The 23,833-nt window shown below is 41.6% G+C and overlaps 1 protein-coding gene across 1 annotated transcript; it reads right to left on the reverse strand.

Moving 5' to 3' along the window:
• Nucleotides 1–288: 288 nt before the first annotated feature.
• Nucleotides 289–14,095, reverse strand: parp1 (poly (ADP-ribose) polymerase 1). Its single transcript, XM_079525999.1, has 23 exons — nt 13,764–14,095; nt 12,529–12,691; nt 12,196–12,311; nt 11,438–11,652; nt 10,358–10,448; nt 10,086–10,202; nt 9,593–9,769; nt 9,135–9,291; nt 8,870–9,010; nt 8,528–8,755; nt 8,325–8,390; nt 7,058–7,190; nt 5,884–6,079; nt 5,567–5,695; nt 5,297–5,380; nt 4,245–4,367; nt 3,938–4,066; nt 3,477–3,575; nt 3,191–3,343; nt 1,782–1,909; nt 1,612–1,673; nt 1,363–1,477; nt 289–1,154 (listed from the first exon to the last, which is right to left on the reverse strand). The coding sequence occupies exons 1-23, from the start codon at nt 13,884–13,886 to the stop codon at nt 1,073–1,075; spliced, it is 3,027 nt and encodes a 1,008-aa protein (XP_079382125.1). The 5' UTR covers nt 13,887–14,095; the 3' UTR covers nt 289–1,072.
• Nucleotides 14,096–23,833: the final 9,738 nt, after the last annotated feature.

The raw sequence follows: 23,833 nt of genomic DNA on the forward strand, positions 1-23,833 counted from the left end.
TACGACTCACATGCGTCTGGGATGGGCTAGCCTTTGCGTCATATTTAAAGGACTTCACAAATAACTAGAATATTTTTCTTGCAAGTCACATTTCTCATTACATGTATTCTATTGCATTCATGTTGTAGTAGCAGTACTCTACATCTGCCTCGGGAAACATGTCTAAAAAGCTGTAGGCTAACACATTAGGAAAATAATAGAACATCATACAATAGAATCTTGCTTAAGGTTTCTCAAAAAAAATCTTTATTCTATTTGTGATAACAAGTTGGAAGAACTCGAGGGAAATGAACCACATCTTTTAATGTCAAATATCTTAGAGAATGTCTAACCAGAAAACAAATATATTCAATCAGTCGAGTCGTGTCTGACTCTGAAGGAAAACATTCAGGCAAACATTATATTAGACAAACAGATATAGACTATCTGTCAAACCAACTGAATATTTGAATGGAACAGTCTTCAAAATGTTCCTAATAGTTCTACTAGGGCGTTCTAGTACATTATTGTTCATGTGTGTCCACAAATAATGGTTTATTTACCAACATCTGTCAGCTCTAATTTTGGCGGTTTAACTTGAACTTTCTAAACATAGTGTATGCCTTATCAATGGCACAGAATTAAAGAATGAAGAAATAATATCACTCGTATGAAATACTACCTACAAAGGCAGAAAGCCACTTGCCATACGCCTTTTTCAATCAAACATCTTTCCACTTTATGTGCCTCCCTTCAACAACTGTATTGAGCTATAAATTCCAGTAGCTCTAATGCGTTGCATTTAGAGCCATGTTACTGTCAACTTCCGGGGCTCGCATGAATGCAGACCAGCCTCTCAAGAACGAGTCTGAAATAGCTAACAGAGTGCTTGCCACAATATACTAAGGAAAGGTGCCACCTATGAAACAAAACAGACATGTACAGTAATAAAGTGACTTGGAATTATCAGTGACCAATATATAGCATTAGTCCACTGCCAACCATCTTCTGTTGCAGAGAATGAGTTCTGAAGTCCTGTTGTTTGCAGGCAGCTGTTCTTTGTTATCCATTTGGGAGTTTATCACAGACTCTTTCACCACAAGGATGTTTGGTAGTTGAACTTGAGCTTCAGCAGGTACTTCAGGTTCACCTGTGCCACATCGTACACAATGTATCTAGAAAAACATAGCTTAAGGACAACTAACAGAAAAAACAAACAAAAAAAACAGCATACTGAAATGGATTAATAACTACAAAAAAGCCACACCAGGCACTACATTCAATGGTAAAATAGCCTTACTTTACAGAAAAGCAAATAAAACAAAACATTTGGAATAACTTATGATAAATTGATAAAGCCAAAGGTGAATTAAAAAAGGATACTCGTTGTACAGAAGACTTGTGTCATCAATGTTGGTGTTGCATCCTTTTCCTAGTGGCACTTGCACACCATCTAAAGTGACAGTGGCACTTGGGTCTGGGGCATTTCTACCCAAACCTAAGAATACAAAGATGAAGACACCAAGGAATATTGGTCAAAACAAGGATACATATAATAAGCACTGCAGTCAAAACAGCTTTTTTATAATCATGATTAAGTAGTTAAGAAGTAAAAAACAACAACTTTATCACCTTTAACACTGTGTTTGCCCTTAGGTAGCTTTGAAATGTGCGTGGCCTTTTTCAGTTCATGCCTGGTCATAAAAAAAAGATACATTTATTCATGGGTTTGTACTTTGGTTAAGAAACACAAAAAAGTCCAACAATGTTCATATTTCAGCAGAGAGACTAATGATACTCACACGTTGCCGAGGGCGACCTCTCCCAACAGTAGAAGACCTGTAGGATCAGACTGGGAAGTGTGGCAGTAGTTTGCACTCTTGGACACCATGTCTGCAAAGTACACACCTTTGCCGAACATGTAACCAGTCTAGAGAGAACAGAATGCAAATTAAACAAAATATCAAATTCTTGAAGAAAATATATGAATAGTTTGAATACATATATAAAAATAGGCCCCCCCAAGTCCCCCATCATCCTGTTTCAAGAGCACATGTTAATGATAATGAATTAATTTATATAGCACATTTCTAGACAAAGTCACAAAGTGCTTTACATCAAAAGAGAACAACAAAAGATCAATCCATGCAATAGCAGGCATAAAAATTAGGTTAGGAAAAGGCTTTAACATAAAGGTGGGTTTTCAGGAGTTTAAAATGTGGATATTTTGCACATCTTAGGTCAGTAGGTAGGGCATTCCAGAGCGTGGGGGCCCTGGTTGCAAAGGCCCTGCCGCCCTTAGTGACAAGCTGAGCTGTAGGGGTCTCCAGGAGGGCCTTGTCTGAGGACCTTAGTGGGCGCACAGGTTCATAGGGTTTCAGCATGTCGGAGACATAGCTAGGAGCCTGGCCATTCAGGGCTTTAAAAGTCATGAGTAAAATTTTTAAATCAATTCTGAAACTAACGGGTAGCTAATGGAGAGTAGCCAACACGGGGGTGATGTGGTCGCGTCTTTTGGAGTTGGTTAATCGTTTACCCGCCAGGAACATAGGAATATTAACACGTAGAATCTTGTAGCCTGCCACAAACGGAAAAGCCGTTTTAACAGCGATGTATTCATTAATGCATGTTTTAATACGATCGTATCGAAATCTACCGTCCGTTAGCTTTGTTATGCTTCTGACACAATGGGCGCGGCCATTTTGAAAATGCGCGCGCATCCACTAACATTGCCGGCTCTGTTTTCAGACGGCTTTATCTCACAGAAGCGACATTGCAGAGGACGCTTTGTCCCAGACAAGCGTTTTCAACGGCCTGTAGCAGGCGCTGTGATACTCGCGGTCCACTTTTTCCACCACCGACCGAGAGAACGAGCACCAGCTTCGTCAACACACACGGAATGGTTTCATAGTAAAATGCGATACGGATATTTGGCTCTTCAAAGTAAGTGTCACGCGTGATTAAACCATGGCAATACGCAATCGAGGGATTAATTAATGGCGGCAGGCTAAGAGTTAAAAGTCTAATTGTAGGCGGGATAGAGATTTTTTGCAGAGACCGGAATAAATAGAGTTACAATAATCTAAACGAGAAGAAATATTATTGCCCTCGCATCTTGTAGCAAACGTGATGTGACTATTACTAGGAAAAGCTAGTCCATTATACACGCCCCGACCAACAGTTGGCGCTGTAGTGCAGGAGGTGTACTCACCACTGGGGCTTCAGGAGGAGCAATGCGGAGACCCTGAGACAAGATACCAGCATAGTTGGTGGTGCGTGAGCCATGCCACAGAAGCTGGCGGTTGGGCAGGTCCTGGAATGGGCGGTACCGCTGGTACTCTCCCTCCCGAACAATTTTGAAGATCTGAGAAAGAGAGGAGAGGGTGTTCAGGAGGTTGGTCACAATAATTTATCACCACCACCAGTGTTCCAGAGACATTTCTGGAATTAATTTGTGGCTGTCAAGGTGTGGGGGGACATTATTATTAATAACCTACCTCTTGTACTTCCAGTGTGTAAGTATTATGGGTAGCAGCATGTGTATTCTTGACGTATTGCGTGATGATCTCTGCCTCTGCTGAGCTTTTATCAACAACCTGCGAGTTAAATAAACAAAAAAAATCAACACATCTCCCCTAAACTATGATAATAACATAAGGAACAAACACGCACACATATATAAAATATCTTATTATATACCCGTATTGTCCCGACTCCCGAATATAAGATGACTCTGATTATAAGACGACCGCCATTTTCAAGACTCATTTGGAAAAAGAACATTATATGTCAACTAGTCTAGTCCCCGACTCCCCGATTAGCGATTATAACACGACCCAGTTTTTTAGGATATTTCCATTTCCATTTCCAACGTAGTCTTATATTCAGGCCAATAGGGTAATATTTTGTATAAACCTACAATCCCAAACAATTGACAGGTATATCATATGACCCTCACCTCAATCTTAGTATTGAGTTTCTCGTAGTTTATGTCGATAGGGTCTTTCTTATTGTCATCAGCACCTCCTCTCAGCAGGCTGTAGGCCACCTCTATATCCAAGAGGTTGTCCAGCATCTGAACTTTAGCCTGCACACAGAGAACACACATGGTTCAACACACTCCACTTGAGTTAAGACAACCGATGAGAATATACTTGGGTGACCGTGAGCAACTGAGCATACAAGACAAGCCTCTTGTGAAAAAACACCATTGGAGCACGTTAACTCGACTTTTACAGACAAGGCTGTGAAAGGAGTGCTCTTACCTGAATGTAGTCCAAATTGCTGAGAAGTGGAGGTTTCTTCATGCCGAAGTCATGAGGTATGAGTGTGTAGAAGCGATTAGACAGGTCAAGGACTTGAGACTCGGGGAGAGCATCTGCCACAGCCTAAGATGGTGGAAAAAGGCAACATATAAGCCTTTACATTGTAAAGGTCTTCTGGTTTACAAACCAAGGTGTACACCTTTGAAATACGTTTGATTACTGGTTCATGATTCTTCATTGTGTGCTCTGGCTATGTACTATATAATTTATGCTGCTGAGAATTCTTTGTTGTGCAATATATATATATATATATATATATATATATATATATATATATATATATATATATATATATATAAGAAAATATATAATTTACAATTATGTGGATATATATTTTTTTAACACCTATATTTTTATTAGCAGTATATTATATGGAGATCTCTGTACGTCTGTCTGACCGTGTCACTTTTACGCACATATATGAAGATGTCTACATCTGTCTGTCCTTGCTTTAGCCCTGATGTTATCAGTATATGGGCATACAACAGACCAATACAGTATATGCAGGGATCGGCAGTTGTGGAAAGTCCTTGTGCAGTGGTAAACGTCTGTGGATACTAACTAATCAAAGGGAAGGTGTGGGGAATTCGACAGGTGTGTGGCCCATTTGGGCCACGGCCAGAGCCTTTCCTGATGGTTCTGGACAAGCGCCTATCTTGCCGACTCCACAACGGGCACTGCACACCCTCGGGTCATCTGCGACACGTGTGTCGAATTTGAAGTCAGTAGGTCGAATGGTTCTCGTGATGACGAGATACATGGATTACAGACGTAGATACAGAGAGTCGGTGCATTTATTGTAAGATTGTTGATTGACAATAAACCTATCAATCCTATTATCTGTACCATATTTCTGTTCCATGTCAATGGAACAGAAGTCCATCCAAGTGATGAGAAGTGGTAGTAGGGAGCGACAGACCAAAAATAATTGCTTGAGTAGGGAAAGCTCTATATTAGGATGGCTCCTCCAGGGAGCACTGAAGATTACTGACCTGCTGAACCTCACTAAGGAGAGCATAGGCACTCTGGATCTGCCTCTTGCTCAGCTTTCCCAGGGGCATCTTCTGGAGGTCAATCTGAACATAAAGAAATGTAGTACAGCTCATTTATAAAGGAAATAGTTTCAACAGACCAATATCATTATAAGTCTCACTGTGGAAACCACAAAGGAGGAATCTCACGCACAGTCGCAGATGTTTGTGTGTCTGTAAGTAATCTCTTGGTCTCATTATCTATCTTCTGCACACATCACACAATGTTACCTCAAACTCCACCATGGCCTTTTTCATGCTCTCTACATCAAAGATCAGCTTGATGAGGTCCTGGACAGGTTTAGCCAGCAGGGAATTGGTTCCGGCGCTGGCTGTAAGCTTCTTCACTGCCTCCTCATCCTGCGAAGCAAAAACACCACAGGCACAAATCAAGTAAATTAAGCAAACCAAAAGAGCAGATAAAGGATCCACAGACAGGACACACTAATGGCCTACTTTACAAGGTAAAAAATATTGTGCATTCACCTCTCTATGGCATGCACATTAAAAGATTCATGCATAAGCATATAAAAAGTACATGTTTGTACCTGTCCATAGTCGATCTCCAGTGGGTAGAACTTAGTGGGGTACTTGGTGAAGTTGGAAGAGCCCCAGGCGTTGCCTGTCTTCTCCTCATACAAGCCCAGGAAGTTATCCATGGCAGAGTTCTTGTCATGGAATTTATCCAGCTTATTGCCTCCGATGGTGGTTCCCACTCTGCCCCATGACCTGAATACCCAGTACCTAGCCATGGTAAGAGACGGTTTAAACAAGATGAGAAAATGGTCGAAATCGAGTCAATGAGCAAGCTGGAAAACCAAGTTAAACCATGGGAAAGGGAAAAAATATAGTTTCTAGATAAGAAAAACAAATCTAGGCCTAACGTACTAGCAGTCTATATATATATATATATATATATATATATATATATAGATATCACGATTTTTCACCCCATGTGTCAATTATCTAATGTGATCATGGGCTCTATACACCCTCCGCCAACCTGGGGAGAGCAACAGACTTAAACTCATGCCTCCTTCATGCATGAGTGTCCAAGTCGCTCCTTTATACCTAACAGGGGGGAGTTTCCCTGGTTGGACGTAGCGCGTGGAAGGAACAATAACCAGTTCCTTTCCCCTCCATCAGGCGCCCCAGCTGGCCAGGGGGAGGCAGTTTAGAGACCAGGATTACTAGCACTAGTACTAGCAGCCTTGATAAATGTATGCTGCCTTACACCGAACATGGAAATGTTGGTCAAAGTGTGGGACTAAGATAAAGGGCCACATGTTTAGGGTTCATGCTGATTATGACATATATTATGTGTAAAGTTGACATTTTGGCCTGAAGATGGTGCTAGAAGAAAGATCATCATGTGCTGTATGAATGCATTAGTTATAGTAGTAGTATGTTTGAGGGGCGCTAGCCCCTCCTATGACCAACTTTGAGGGTTTGTGCAAACACAAACATTGAATGCCATTGACAATGAATGGCCAATGTTTGTGTAAACAAACATTGAAGACGAAGGTGAGTACGCAAATTGTGATTGGCCGGAATGAGATGATGTATGATGATGTACGATGATAAGAGCGCCCCTCACTTCACACGGGTGTCACTTATTTCTTCTATTTGTCTCATGTTTGGGGACAAATACAATTGTAAATAATACAATATCAAAATACAAATCACTTCTCTGTTCTCGTTACGAATTGCAGTGACACTGACCTTTTCTGAACATCATCCTCCAGCAGCTGGAGTTTGTAATAGGAGTTGGTTCCCCTGACAATGTCCACCAGGCCCAAAGTAGCACTGTATATCTTCCCGTTCTGGTCCAGAACATGGGCACTGTTCTCCAGACCTAAGTATGTCAGGTTAGAAACAAAAGAACAAATCAAAGAACATAGTATAGGCCAGTGGTTCCCAATTTGTTTTTTGCATGTGACCCAAAAGACATTAGACGTTTGCCCGGGACCCAAAATACTGAAAATAGCAGATCTACAAGTTCACAACCCGACACATTGTGAGCTTGTAGATCATCTATTTTCCCATAGAAATGTGTCCGCGACCCACGGTTTGGGAATAGGCTACAAAACCACCCCATTCGACTGGTATCACCCCATATAATCGGCGAAATCATCTGTTATCAGCCCGTTTGAATGGGGCCAAAATGTCCATACTGGCATCCTCACTGTTCAGTATGTCATTATCAGCGATTGTAGCATTGTCATTATCACTGATGTCCTGACGGAGGCGCGCCGTGTCTGGTGGCCATGAGCTACGTGAGGCACCGCCGAGCGAGGCGTTAGCCGAGCAAGTCGCCGTGCCGAGCGTTGCGAAGGCCACCAGACCCGACTCAGCGCCGTTCGAGTTACGTCCTGATAGACAGAGAATAGTATATATTAGTAGCTCCTAGTTCCATCATGCACCAAAATGACACGTCCACCAGGGGGAAACCTTGACCAGGCTATGTGGTGAGGATGCCAGTATGGACATTTTACAATTTACAATTTAGGCATTTAGCAGACGCTCCTAATCCAGAGCGACTTACATTAAGCAATAACAAAAAGCATACATCACATGTATAAAAAGTAGTTATCATGAATCATGCGTAAACTAAGAACGTAACAGTGGAGTATCTATGTAAACTATACTATATAATATATTATACATGTGTACTATAAAGTGCTATGACTACATAAAGTGCAATTCTAGAGCTGTCTACATAACAAGCCCCATTTGGCCCCATTCAAACGGGCTGATAACAGATGATTTCACCGATTATATGGGGTGATACCAGTCGAATCGGCTGACAAAACTGCCAAGAGATCACACACACACACACACACACACACACACACACACACACACACACACACACACACACACACACACACACACACACACACACACACACACACACACACACACACACACACACACACACACACACACACACACACACACACACACACACACACACACACACACACACCTGAGTCTGGATCAACAGCTGCTCCCCCTTTGACTGTGAGCTTCATCTTCTTGGTCTTGCTGCCACCTGCAACAGAGCGGATTCGATCATATACCAATCCCCACTAGGTCTTCTTATCATTCTAACTATATTATTGGTCATATCACAATATCAGATATCTTTAACACAAGTCATTTGCAATCGCAACAATCCCTTGCGTTTACCTTCTTCCTTCACCTTGCTTGAGCTCTTGGTGCCAGACTTGGAGGGCACTGTGGGAGCCTGGGGCTCAACCTTGACCTCTGCCCCCCATGGAGCGATGGCATGCAGGGCAACAAGCTCCTGGAGAGCCTTGCCTGATGACTTGATGTCTGTGAGGAAATCCTCAGACACCACGCGTACACTGGCCTCCTTCGCCTCCTCCATCTTCTTGCTCATCTTCTCCACTTCCTCTGTGAAGACATGAACCAGACAGAGTAATTAGTCTTAACCTGCATCTATACACCAAACTGACTTACATCTGGTGTAAAGGTGTTAAACATTATTCTTGTTGATTGGCTACTCACTCTTGGTGCTGAGGCAGAGAGCAGCCTTACTGACCGTGCTCGTTATCTTCCCACCCAGTTCCTCCACAGCATCTTTTATTTCATCCTTGTTCTTGGTCAGCTTTCCCACTGCAATCAGCTTCATACCCGTCAGAGGTTTGTCTGCAATCACAGAAAGACACAAACGTTGTCAATGGGAGTTTCCTGTATAGGGATATTTTTGTGTAGTACAGTAAATTTCCCTCAATTAAGTCTCTCTAGTGTACATAGAGGTTTGTTGACTAACCTGCTGGAGCTCCCTCTGGGAGAGGTTTCATGGGAGCGCTAGATGCACTAGGGACAGTAGCAGCGCTGGCCGTAGAAGGAGCAGGGGCTTCCTTGGTGAAAACCCTGTCCTGGCGCTTAAACTTGAATTTTTTCAGGAAGGGAACCTCATGGAATTCCTGAAAGGACAGCCATTGTATGTTAGGAGAAATAGAACATACTCATGATGTACTATGCTTCCGTTCCATTTACTTCAACTATGACACATTGCCATAAATACTGGTAGTTATTCCCATCTTGATTTGAGTCTACACTACATAGAACCAACTAGGCAGCAGCTGTGGCAGCAGAGCAAAAAGCATTTTTGTATTTTCCAGCCATTTGCCAAGTAAAACGGTTGTCATTAATCTTGTGTTGCAACTTGCCAGGCAATCAGAAATCTTCATCTACTCATACGTCTGATGACATCTAAATTCTTACCTTTGGTGTGATCCAGTCTTTACGGGTGGGGCACTTGGTTTTGAACACACACTTGGTCCAGGCAGAGATATCACCGGTGCAATAGTATGCATCACTTTTGAACACCAGTTGCCCTGTGCACTCCTTACAGGGCTCAAGAGCACCAAAGGCCATGCAGTCCGAAAGGCAGTTCACCAACTGTCAAACAAACAACACGTGAATGCACCTTAACTGTACAACTGCACAGACATTTACTGGGCCATCAAACAACTTTGCCACTGGTAAAAACTAGGACATTGACAGGTCAGAAAATGTTGTTGGAAGACATGGGAGATAAAACGTATACACATGTATACACACTACAACACCCGGGGACCCCGAGACTATCTGAACCCCAGATAGCCAAACCTACTGGTCAACAGAACAAGTGCCATACATAACCAACAATAATATTGGCCAAACTACAAACAATGTGCAAACCACCAAAACAGGACTAGATAGACAGGCTCCTCACATTGGACTCTCCAGAGGGAACGTCCTGGCTATTTGCTATAAGCAGCTCTTTCATGTCGTTGGTGGAGCAGTGGTTTCTCAGCTTGTCCTTGATTCCCCATATCACTTTATTTTGCTCCTAGAGTGAGAGAGAAAGAAAGAGAGAGACGTAAGATGATTTTTTTTTAAAAAGGGGAAAAAAAAGAATAAAGCTTCATATCCGTCCAAACCACTATCACGTGATTCACACAAGGTGATTTTTTGGAAATTATGTTAAGAAAGTGGAGGGCAAACCTTCAACTGATCTTCAAGTTTCTTGCTCTCATCGGCTTCCTCTTTCTTCTGCTTCTTTGATACTCCGTCTAGTTCATCACCCTTCCTCTTTCTATAAGGGCAAAGAAGACACTTCTCATGAAGGTTGCCTTTTTAAAAAGGTTGTCAAGATAACTCCAGGAGGAAGAAAACATAAGAACACTTTCTAAATTAGGTCTAATGGGACCACAGAATCCTAATCTTATCCGACTGCTTATTAGGACAGAGATCCATCAGATGATGGTACACACACATGTGCAAACACACAAGCTGGTGCATGTCTCCATGTCCCCAAGGGATGTTACTATTATCAGTTATCACCCCTTGATCCATAAAGAAGATGACAAGAAAAAGGTAATCTGCACTTTACTCTGCTCCCTTTGTACCCATGCATTTTCTCTCCATCTGATCCTTTTGAGTAAAAAAAACCTTCTTCAAGCAGCCTCACTCAGATAACGTAGTTTTTCGGTAATTCTTGTAGTGAAGGCAGCATTACTTGGCCAGTTCAGCTCCAAAAAATCCGCTCCAAGCTTTAGAAGAACATTTCCTTGGTTCTGGCGTGGTGAGTGATGATTTAGGACAATCCAGAAATGTTCATATTTAACATAAATGTGTGTGATGCACTGTTGGCACTACATCTCTGCAAAAATATCTATATAGCTGATTATTACAACAATATTCTCTGACTCCATGTTTATGTTATCCACATTACGGATGTTCACAACTAAAGTTTTCATGGTCAAATAATCAGTGGATGGTATGAATAATCCATTACTTAATGTGTGCCAAGATACACAAAGAGAGACAGTAATCATTAAAAAGAAATCACAATATCCTAAACACATCTAAATGAGCTTACAGTTAAAATTCTCCTTTTTTATTCTGGTAAAATACGAATGTCTTCATGTATTAGCGATACATATCAGTGCATCCCTGGTAATGATGTATAACCGGTCCACAATATGGAACATTTATATTACCACTATACAATGAAGCAGTGCTACTGTGACACAGCATAATGGCAACACCACTACTAAAACCATAGCAGTATCTCTTGCTCACCCTTCAGATTTGATAGTGGGAAGCCTCTTCTTCAGGTCCTCCTTATCTTCAGCCTTCAGTAGGTTGAAACCCTTCAACTGGGCAGCGTTGAACTCTGGCTTGAAGACCAGTTCCTCCCTGCTGCTAACAAAACAGGATGTGTGGTACCAGCGATCTATCAAGCCCAACTGGGGCTTCTCCGGGTCCACAGTCTTTTTTGAAACGCGGATCTGGTCCTGGAGAAAATGGAACATAAAACGACACTGGGTATTCATCTAATCCTGTATAGACAGAGGTTTTATACTTTTAGTTCCTACTCTGATGAGGAATGCTGATTATCTTGCTTAAAGAGTGACTTAATACTACAAGCATTTTAGAAAATGGTACTCTACTGTATAGGTCCACTTCCAACATCATGTTAGTAAGTAAATGATTGTATTGCTTATTTTGCATTCAAGTACCACTGTAATCTACTGCTGACAGGGTCTCTACGGACAGACACTGATGGGCTATAAATATCAGGATTATTTTAAAATAAATTCATGGTATTGTTGTAATACTAAAAGATTACAATCACAATTGTAATACTGGATTTTCTCTTTCCTGCAAGAAAAAACTTCAAGTACAGTATGTGCACAATATGGACAAAATGTCATACCTCAATATTTATTGTAGTGTAGACATAATTATTATATATGAATCACATATAAAGAAGAGACACCATATATTGTGACTTATCCAGTTTAGCTGTGTGTGTGCAAATAAAAGTCTTCTCTCACCTTCTCTATTTTTTGCTCACAGCCTTTGCAAGTACTGCGGTTAGACTTGGCATACTCCACTGCAAATTCATTCAGAGTTTTCTCTCCTTTGGCTGCACCTTTCTGGCCCGCTTTACCTTCAAGAAAGAAAACATTATTCTTCTAACATTCAGTCAAATTCATGACCTAGTGTCACTGTCAACAATGTTATGACAAATACAGATGGCTCAGCCAAGTATCCAAGTAACTCCATAGACAAAGTTTGTGTTTGTGTGCAACACTGTGGTATTACAGATCTTTGGAGAAAAGGCCAAGTGTAAAATGTCAAGTCAAATGTTAAGGTTGAATACTGACCCCCCACGGCTCCCCCACTTTCAATGGCTTTCGTGACTTTCTCTTGGTCATCCCAGCGGAGGTCTGAGAAGCCACTGATGTCAGCGGGGGACTGAGCTGCTGCTCGTTGCCAGAAACAAGAGAAGTGGTGCCAGTGGGGGACCTTTCCATCAAACATAGGTGACTGGGGAAAAAGGGCAGAATTACCTTTAGGGAGGCAGTTTAAACTACTGAACAGTTACAAAAATAAAATAATACATGAGGGTTTTAGAGCAACATTGGGGCTTACGTTAAGTCTTCATCCAATGCAGACACACACACACACACACACACACACACACAATGACGAGCACAACAACCCATAGGGCTTATGGGGCCATACTGATAATGTGGCAGTACTTTTTTTTATACCAGGATGAAATGGTGTTTGAGAATCGACTAATAAAAACTAATATGCAATTAGTAATGCTTTTACCTATGTGTGATGTAGGGCACCACACACACACACACACTCATCTTTGTGTTATCATTTCCTATTCAATTAACCCCATTTATCCTGTGTTCTCTCTCCTGATTGGATACAAATGGTATCCCGGCCTGAAAATGCTATTAAAGAGCTGGAGAGACATGGTCATGGAAACCCTGAACAAACACCAATGAGTAGCCTACTGTCAGGACTCAGAATGAATGAAAATATCTTACTCGCAGATAAAAAATAAAATATCTACGGACCAGCTTAGATTTTATAGCTTTTTTAGCTTATTTGTTTAAGTATAATTATTCACCATACTCTTAAATGTACTAGACAATTAGAAGATGTCATGTGTCTCTTGCTCATTCCATTCAATATATCGCCTGTATCCCCGTTGAGTCAGCAATAACTTTGTAATTTGTAATGACACCACTATCACTTTATTACAGTCTACAGAACATAAGATAATAATTAAGAACCAAGTCCCGACATGCAAGACAGAAGAATCCAGAATGGTCATCCATCCTTTGTCATTAGCCATTTACATGCTAGCTAAGGGGGCCTGCAAATATCTTCAACGCAGGTTACTTAAAGCACCACAAATGATCAGTTTACACTCGATAGCTTAGTGCTGAATGAACTAGCGGATCACTGCGACTGAATTCATTCAAAAGTAGTGTTTTTTAGGCGTAGCTGGTTGCTGTTACTACAGTAGCAGCGTTAGCTCGGCGGTGCAACCCAGACTGCAGGCAGAGCGTGCAGACAAGACGTCGGAGGGACCCACCTGCACCATGATAGCCATTCGCAGCGAGTCTTTAGCAATGTTTTCTTTGCACTTCTTGCATGACGCACGGCCACTTTTAGCATATTCTGCTTTGTAGAGCTTGTCTTCCTGAGCGTCTGCCATTGTTCTTCAGTGGTAATGAAGCACAGTGGATTAACGATGACCGCGAGCCCAACTTTTACAGACGTGATGATTGAAAACAACAATCCCAGTCCCACACAACCGAGCTGATGATGCAGGAGTACTAGCAGCAGCACCACACAAACCCGCATGCGTTCACACAGTTAGCGCGCGCCACTCACAGGACAGGCAGGAGCAATCGAGTACATTGTTGATTGTTGCCACTGTCTGGAGGAAACCACCTAACTGTTTTTTGCATAAATCAAATCAGTGCTATTGAACGCCAATGAAAAGTAGTAAAAGCAGAAAGCACTTTGGACAAAACCTCTTCACCCTCAAACGAGGCAAACAGCTATCTCCACCACCTCTCCCCCTCTCATGCAAGTACTTCATTTGACAATATATAAAGTCACTCACAATACCAACTTTGATGAGGCAGTATATTGCTAAAAATATAAGGTTTTGTTCATTTCCTGAAAAATGAACATTTTGGAGTCGGGTGGTTTCTTTCCCGACAACAGCAAACCGCAACTACCAATATTTACAAATTACAAGAACTTAACTTTGCAGGAAAAACAAGCCCAACGTCGCTTATTATATAAAGCAGACCTGGCAACACGACTGATCGAGTGTCGGGAGGAGAATCAATCAATCGCCTACTGTTTCTCTGAAATGAAATCTATATTTACCCAGGGTATCTGGGCTAAGCTCAAGAACTTGTTTCCAGCCAGGCCCTGCTCATAGAACACATTTCATCGTAGTGGTTCAATGCCTTGTTCAAGGGCACTTCAGCGGTGGTAATTTTAACGTGTCGGACGGCTCATTCGAACTCTGATACTGGTAGACTATATACACTATGTTACTTTTTGGTAGATTGTTGTACATATTTCACATGTTATTTTTTGACAGACTGTACATATTGTTCATATTGACTGTTAAAATAAGATACAGTAATTATCTGTTCTGTTGCAATGGTAGAGAGACTGTCTGGGACTGTAGGCTACTACACAGACAGAACCAATAGCACCCAGCTGCAGTCTCGCAGACGAGTCGTGGTCCGTGAGTGGCGGTGCTCCGTGAGGGAGGTTATATATGTGTGTGTGTGTGTGTGTGTGTGTGTGTGTGTGTGTGTGTGTGTGTGTGTGAAATCCTTGGTTCACTCCTTAGCCTCATAATAATATTATAAATTATTATATTTGGGCAACCACACTAATAATAATATATAGTATTAGGGCTATAGGGCTGTCAAACGATTACATTTTATGTTTTACATTACTTTACATTACATTTCTTAAAAAATAATTAGTCATGATCAATGATGACCATTCGAACTATGTCCAAAATATGCCATATTTTTCTGTAGTCTATATTGTTGTGGGAATAGAAAGATAAATAACAGTAGACCATCTTGCCAACCGCCATCAGACTATACCAGTAAGACGCCCTGAGGGCGAGAAGCGAGGTCACGTGCACACATCTGCCTGGGTGACAGCAGACTGCTGGGCGAGTGCTGGTGCTTTGGCATGGGGGGGTCAGATCAACATATTTAATTCTGTACTGGCCATGGAGCGTGTCTTGAGTGTACAGGGTTTGATGAGGGCCCAGGTAGGGCCGGGCCTTAATTTTTGGGCCTGTTGAGAACTCTACTAATAACTTTGGGGCGGGCCCGTCTAGAGTTTGAATGGACAGGTATCAGTCAAAAGGGAGACATCGAAGAGGAAGGACGGGTGGGGAGGATCAACATATGGAATGTCAGAACAGGTCAGCTCCATATATGGAGATCTAAGGGTTTGAGGTCAGATGTAGAGTTGCTGGCCGGCTCAGCTCCATATGTGGAGATCTAGGTGATGATCCAGTCTTCTCCATGTATGGCTATCCAGGGTTTATTTATTTATTTATTTGACAGGGACAATGCTTATTAATCAATATTTCAGTTTTCACTTCCATGTAAATGTGCCAGAGTTAGCCATAAGCTAATTTACATCTGTAGTCCCTGAGCAGGCTCTTAAAATGGTAGTAAAACTAAACATACAATGACACATACAGTACAATGCGTTGATGCCATGTGTGCATATGTGCCAGCACCCAACACTATGTCCATACAAAAACATAATACAATACTGTACAATACATGGAACAGGGGACAGAACAACTGCAAAGTGAAGTGAAAAATGACACCAGTGATGAATACTAAATAGTGCTGATAGTTACTCATGATTACAGATTTGATTTGTTTTTAGCCACCTCTTCAGGTTAAATTTGAAGGTCAAATAGTTGGAGGTCTCTCTTACTTCTGTAGGGAGACTGTTCCAGATGATGAGGTTTGATGAGGTCAGTGTCGTGATCATATATGGAGACGGCCATATATGGTGGTGTGACGTGTCACGAGACGTGATGTCATGAGGCTTGACCATATTTGGAGGCGTGACACGAGGCGTGACATGACACACTTACTGACTGACTGACGGGAAATGCAGGTTTTCATAGTAAACAGTGGCCTACAGTCGCAACAACACATTCTTAAGAACTTTGTCCCCCAATGCATATGCTCCTGTGTCTGTGGTCTATGGTCTGGACAAGTATCACTTGTGTGGGACACGGGGACGGGGTTATAGCAATTTATTACTTGAATGCCTTGATGTCATATTCGACCATATAGGCATAATAGCCTATTGCATATCATTTCATTATTAAATCCCTGTGGTGTCTCACATTTTGTTTTAAAATGCTCATTTTGTTCATGAGTGGTGTTATCATTAGGGCATTTGAACACTGATGCCTGCCAGTCACAATGTGGGACAGGGTCTCAATTTGTGGGACGCCTGAAAAGTCTTGGAAATGAGGAACTGTCCCATCTGGCCACTCTCCTTGTGATTTGTATCTGATGTGTTTCTGTCTGTCTGTTTGATTTCTGTTTATTTCACATTGTGTCTGATGCATCAATTTCCCTGCAGGGATAATAAAGTAGGCTACATCTCATCTCTCTCATCTCACATAACACATCCACTGTGGTAGGATGGTGTCTCTCTGATTGTGATTTTAGCCTATGTAAATTAGGCAGCCTTTTAATTTAAGGCAATAACCAACGTTTCCCCCCCCATCCAGATAGGGCTATAGATAGTGCAGTGGATGAGAGTATGGGGTGGGTCATCCAAGCATGCATTAATTGTGTTATAAATCTTAATCTAATTCATTTCACAAATTAATTAACTCAGTTATTTGAGACAGCCCTAATACACAGACACACAGACTCAGGAGCAAGTTGTGGGAAAGCCAATCTAGGTGTTTATTCAATAAATACATGTTTACAGATTGGTTAGGAGTAGAAGGGGAAAGATAAATTAGGTATTTCATAAATCATAGTTCATCCCTAGTCCAGGGGTTCCATGCACGTGTCTTAAATGGTGCTTCAATTGTCCAGTGTACACACACACACACACAGTAAACTCTATATTTTACCCAATTTAAAATAATCTATATCAAAACATATTGAAGTACAGCAATACATGGCAAGCATGAAGGTACTATAAGACCCACCGACATCAGAAACATTGAGATATACCATAATACAAAAATGGTATAGTCCAGGTGAAAATCTCCTGTGTTAACACCTAGGGATAGTCAGTATCTTGTCAGCAATATATCAGTATCATGGTCAGCATCATACATCAGTTTCCAAATGAGTGCTTTTAGCAGGTGTGATAAGCCCTACTGTATAGTCTTAAGTTATTACATTATCCATTATCCATTGATGACCACAAACCATTTGTTTGTGGTCATCAATAGATAGTGGCCACACCAGGGGCTATTCTGAGATTCTTATCTATCCTGCATGTAGGAACAGCTGAAGTTATTTAGGCCTACTAACTAGAGAAGAGACAATTTAGGGCAGGCTATGTCTCACGGATGTGAAATAGCAGCAAATCTGGTTCATTTCTGAAACAAATACAATAACAACAAATAAAAAATACAATCGTTAGATTACACTTCTTAATGCCTCTAAAAAAACGTTGGCCAAATATTACCTAAGAAAGAGGTGAAAATTATGAAATTGCGAGGCGTGAGCTTGTAGATCGGCTATTTTCACAATATTTATCTGTGTGGAACTGAGTCAAACGCCTTAACTCATACATTAAGTCATTGTCACAGTGAGGGTCCCCGGTTCATATGATTATTTTGGGGGGGGGTCGCGGACCGAAAAGTTTGAGAACCACTAGTTGGTGCACAATTCAAATCAAACCCCTGTCTTGTCTTACATGCCTCACCTCTCTCACTCACTCTACCCTTTAGATCCCTGTCTCTCTACACAGACCAGACCCATCTAAAATAAAGAATAAAAATGCCAAAAATAAATCTAGGGGGAAAAAAAGAGTTTCCTGTTAGAAAGCAATCTGCAATAGTTTAACACCTCGCCCCTCCGTGTTTCCTGTTAGAAAACAATCTAGCTGGGTATCATGAAAATTCTAAAAATACAAAAGGGTTAAAGGCACATTATTTTCATGAGGGCACAGTGTAGACAAATACGCTTTACTGTAGGACTAACCAGTACATGCAGAGTGCTAGCCAGCCAGGTAGTCTATTATGTAGGTTTATGAATTCTGCAGGTACTATTTCGGTGCCTAAAAAGTATACATTTACATAGTATGTGTGCATTTCATGACCAGCAATCGCACATTGTGATTTAAAGTCATTATCAAAATAATGCATTTCACAGAGGCATACAATTATTCCATCAAAAATAACTGTTTTGTTTTGCAATACCAATACAGAAATATACAGTACATGTTTCTGAATCAATGTTTAGGTTACAGTATACATAACATTTTAGAAAAATCTAGAAGAGTTCTACAGTAGCTATGCTCTTTGGTCACAAGGCTGTGGATTGCTGATATAGGAGTCGATTTATTATAGTTTAGTCAGTCCCTGGCTCCACCTTGATGAAATAATGTGGACCAAGCGGGCACAGTAGCAGCAGTAGTAGCTGGGGCAGAGTAGCCCAGGGCAAAACTGTACAGACCGAGCATTAGACATTTCCAGCTGGAGCGAAATGCCTTGCCAACGTTCTGAAAGACAAACAGACGGAAACACACACCTCCTTTAGGAGGTACATGGATAGGTACACACTCAGTTAAACTTAATTGCCGACATTGGGCCTTGAACCTACATCTGTACAAGGTCAAAAATGTGCCTCAGTGTAAACCCATCTGTCAAACCTACTGTACGCTCACGCTCATAATGCAGGCCATTCTTCACAAAATACTCTTGAGCTCTGTCAACAAAGTTTCTGACAGACGTTAAGTCAAGGAAAAGGGATTAAAACGGAAACAGGAAACTGCTTCCACAGCAGGAGGGGGTCACTCGTCTGTTTTCCTTCTCCTAGCTTAAATAATCAGGCCAGTTCAAACAATAGCTTTCCATTTTCCTTGAACAGGAAAGGACAGGCCAGCTGAAGCGGATACAGGAAGCCTGACATTTATAAGAAAAATAGATATTACACTCCAGTCAACACCTCTCAGATGATTTTCTTATTTACTTTGAGTCAAGCCAAATTACATACAAACAACATAGTGTACAATTATTTCAGTAAAGTTTCATATAGGTTTAGGGCCAATTGACTTAGAGATGATTGTCTAATCTAATCAAATTGATGTGAATTTAGAGTGAACTGCATAATTGCATCACATGGTCATTTAATTTGCTGCTTTTAAGCGATAGGCATCCTATCAGACAACACTATTATTATATTACTGCAATTATTCTCTCTGTAATGTAGGATAGTTTTCTTAGATTCATTAGCTTTATAGCTTAATGATTTTCTTCATATAACTTATTTGCTTCATCATAGTAGACTGATGAGAGTGAACAATAACAACAACCTAATATACAAACTTACAAACTAACAGTAGTAGGCCTGGGTATTTTTAATTATTTGAAACAGAACGTGAATTTGTATTGAGAACCAACCTTCTTCATTTTATCGTATTTTTCCTTCTTTTTCTTCTTCTCTTCTCGGTCTCTGTCTAAAGACTCTTCCTCTATCAAAGGCTCGTACCTCTCTGGCAGAATCGCAAAACCAACTTCTTTGTGGCATTTCTCTTTTCGTCCGGAACTCTGCTGTTGCACACCGTCGTGACAAGTGGACTGTTGATCCGTGCAATCTACCTGCCGTTCATACTTAGTCCATAAGCTTTGTGACTCCCCCGTTGCGCCTGAATTTCTGTCAAACAACCTCGATGCGAGAGCTTTGGGCTTCATGTCTGTGTTGGTGGAGTCTCAGGAATGGAATGAAAATACCACTCTGTAAGGGCCCGGGTCTCGCCGAGGATGTTGTCGACGTGCATGAATGGGCGTGCATTCCATTGGTCAGGCTGAAGTGGGTAACTGGCAAAGTGCCCTTTAAGGCCAATATAGCCCTGGTCCAGTGCTTACAGCGAGTAGAGCGAGTCTCTCTCTGACGCCCTGTGGAAGTCCCTTCCGCAGCCCTCTGGTCATATTCTCACTCCCGTGCGCGGGTTTTCAAATACCAGCAAATAAACAAAACGACGTAACTACTCACCGAAACAAAGCCTGCTAGACCTTGGTAAAAGTCTATTCTCGTAGCTGGGAAGCGTCTCAGGTCCCCAGCTTCTCTCTAAAATGCACTTTGTGCCATTTTAATAACGCAATGTACCCTGAATTTACCAGGCAGAGTCATTTATTCTACTATGGCATTTCCGGGTTTTGCCTGCGCCGATCTGGTTGGATTTATTTTATTCAATGATTAAAATAGTGCATTTTAGAGAGAAGCTGGGGACCTGAGACGCTTCCCAGCTACGAGAATAGACTTTTACCAAGGTCTAGCAGGCTTTGTTTCGGTGAGTAGTTACGTCGTTTTGTTTATTTGCTGGTATTTGAAAACCTGCGCACGGGAGTGAGAATATGACCAGAGGGCTGCGGAAGGGACTTCCACAGGGCGTCAGAGAGAGACTCGCTCTACTCGCTGTAAGCACTGGACCAGGGCTAAGGCCAATAGCACCCAGCTGCCAAACTTCTTCTTCTTTTTCGCAGTTAAGTGAGCCTGGGACCTAGCCTGGTTAATAAACCAGACCGAATCAGCCGTTGGCAAAAAAAAGTTGCCTACCAGCGGACAGTGTTGTGTGATATTAGTCTGGCTTATTAGCCAGGCTACCTGGGACCGAGGCTACCCAGCTGCAGTCTCGCAGACGAGTCGTGGTCCGTGAGTGGCGGTGCTCCGTGAGGGAGGTTTAGCACATATGGGGCTAGGAGGTTATGAGAGAGCGTGAGGGCGGTGATGAGTGAGCGGTGATCGGTGAGGGACCGGAAACTTAACTTTGGTCCATTATTTCTCCACTTTAATAATACCAATTGGTATTGTGTTTTATATCATTTTAATCGTTGATTAGTCACCTTTACAACGAGGTACAGCTTGTCATGACCACGCGTCCGTGTAATGAGCAACATTGCTAAACGTAAACTTAACTTTGGTCCATGATTTCTCCACTTTAATTAATACCAATTGGTATTGTGTTTTATATCATTTTAATCGTTGATTAGTCACCTTTACAACGAGGTACAGCTTGTCATGACCACGCGTCCGTGGAATGAGCAACACTGCTAAACGTGAGGGTCGCACCCCCAAAACCACCAGCGGTCCTTGGGGGGTTATATATATATATGTATGTGTGTGTGTGTGTGTGTGTGTGTGTGTGTGTGTGTGTGTGTGTGTGTGAAATCTTTGGTTCACTCCTTAGCGCTTAGCCTCATAATAATATTATAAATTATTATATTTGGGCAACCACACTAATAATAATATATAGTATTAGGGCTGTCAAACGATTACATTTTTTATGTTTTACATTACATTTCTTAAAAAATAATTAGTCATGATCAATGATGACCATTCGAACTATGTCCAAAATATGCCATATTTTTCTTTAGTCTATATTGTTGTGGGAATAGAAAGATAAATAACAGTAGACCATCTTGCCAACCGCCATCAGACTATACCAGTAAGACGCCCTGAGGGCGAGAAGCGAGGTCACGTGCACACATCTGCCTGGGTGACAGCAGACTGCTGGGCGAGCGCTGGTGCTTTGGCATGGGGGGGTCAGAACATATTTAATTCTGTACTGGCCATGGAGCGTGTCTTGAGTGTACAGGGTTTGATGAGGGCCCAGGTAGGGCCGGGCCTTAATTTTTGGGCCTGTTGAGAACTCTACTAATAACTTTGGGGCGGGCCCGTCTAGAGTTTGAATGGACAGGTATCAGTCAAAAGGGAGACATCGAAGAGGAAGGACGGGTGGGGAGGATCAACAAATGGAATGTCAGAACAGGTCAGCTCCATATATGGAGATCTAAGGGTTTGAGGTCAGATGTAGAGTTGCTGGCCGGTTCAGCTCCATATATGGAGATCTAGGTGATGATCCAGTCTTCTCCATGTATGGCTATCCAGGGTTTATTTATTTATTTATTTGACAGGGACAATGCTTATTAATCAATATTTCAGTTTTCACTTCCATGTAAATGTGCCAGAGTTAGCCATAAGCTAATTTACATCTGTAGTCCCTGAGCAGGCTCTTAAAATGGTAGTAAAACTAAACATACAATGACACATACAGTACAATACAATGCAATACAATACAGATAAAAGAAAGACAGAGTGTATAGTGTGCCAGCACACAACACCATGCGTTGATGCCATGTGTGCATATGTGCCAGCACCCAACACTATGTCCATACAAAAACATAATACAATACTGTACAATACATGGAACAGATCAACATGGTACAGGGGACAGCAAAGTGAAGTGAAAAATGACACCGGTGATGAATACTAAATAGTGCTGATAGTTACTCATGATTACAGATTTGATTTGTTTTTAGCCACCTCTTCAGGTTAAATTTGAAGGTCAAATAGTTGGAGGTCTCTCTTACTTCTGTAGGGAGACTGTTCCAGATGATGAGGTTTGATGAGGTCAGTGTTGTGATCTTATATCATATATGGAGACGGCCATATATGGTGGTGTGACGTGTCACGAGACGTGATGTCATGAGGCTTGACCATATTTGGAGGCGTGACACAAGGCGTGACATGACACACTTACTGACTGACTGACGGGAAATGCATGTTTTCATAGTAAACAGTGGCCTACAGTCGCAACAACACATTCTTAAGAACTTTGTCCCCCAATGCATATGGTCCTGTGTCTGTGGTCTATGGTCTGGACAAGTATCACTTGTGTGGGACACGGGGACGGGGTTATAGCAACTTATTACTTAAATGCCTTGATGTCATATTCGACCATATAGGCCTAATAGCCTATTGCATATCATTTCATTATTAAATCCCTGTGGTGTCTCACATTTTGTTTTAAAATGCTCATTTTGTTCATGAGTGGTGTTATCATTAGGGCATTTGAACACTGATGCCTGCCAGTCACAATGTGGGACAGGGTCTCAATTTGTGGGACGCCTGAAAAGTCTTGGAAATGAGGAACTGTCCCATCTGGCCACTCTCCTTGTGATTTGTATCTGATGTGTTTCTGTCTGTCTGTTTGATTTCTGTTTATTTCACATTGTGTCTGATGCATCAATTTCCCTGCAGGGATAATAAAGTAGGCTACATCTCATCTCTCTCATCTCACATAACACATCCACTGTGGTAGGATGGTGTCTCTCTGATTGTGATTTGAGCCTATGTAAATTAGGCAGCCTTTTAATTTAAGGCAATAACCAACGTTTCCCCCCATCCAGATAGGGCTATAGATAGTGCAGTGGATGAGAGTATGGGGTGGGTCATCCAAGCATGCATTAATTGTGTTATAAATCTTAATCTAATTCATTTCACAAATTAATTAACTCAGTTATTTGAGACAGACACACAGACTCAGGAGCAAGTTGTGGGAAAGCCAATCTAGGTGTTTATTCAATAAATACATGTTTACAGATTG

This window comes from Electrona antarctica, assembly GCF_951216825.1.
Source record: "Electrona antarctica genome assembly, chromosome: 17".
Taxonomy (NCBI): Eukaryota; Metazoa; Chordata; class Actinopteri; order Myctophiformes; family Myctophidae; genus Electrona; species Electrona antarctica.

Bases quoted from the DNA above. Each gene is read 5' to 3' on its own strand.
- parp1 (XM_079525999.1), bottom strand. From the start codon at position 13,886: ATGGCAGACGCTCAGGAAGACAAGCTCTACAAAGCAGAATATGCTAAA. The intron at 7,191-8,324 runs GTGTGTGTGTGT...TGACATACTTAG, and splicing joins AGCTGTTGATCCAGACTCAG to GTCTGGAGAACAGTGCCCAT. The intron at 1,910-3,190 runs GTGAGTACACCT...TGTTCTCTCTAG, and splicing joins CTCCTCCTGAAGCCCCAGTG to ACTGGTTACATGTTCGGCAA.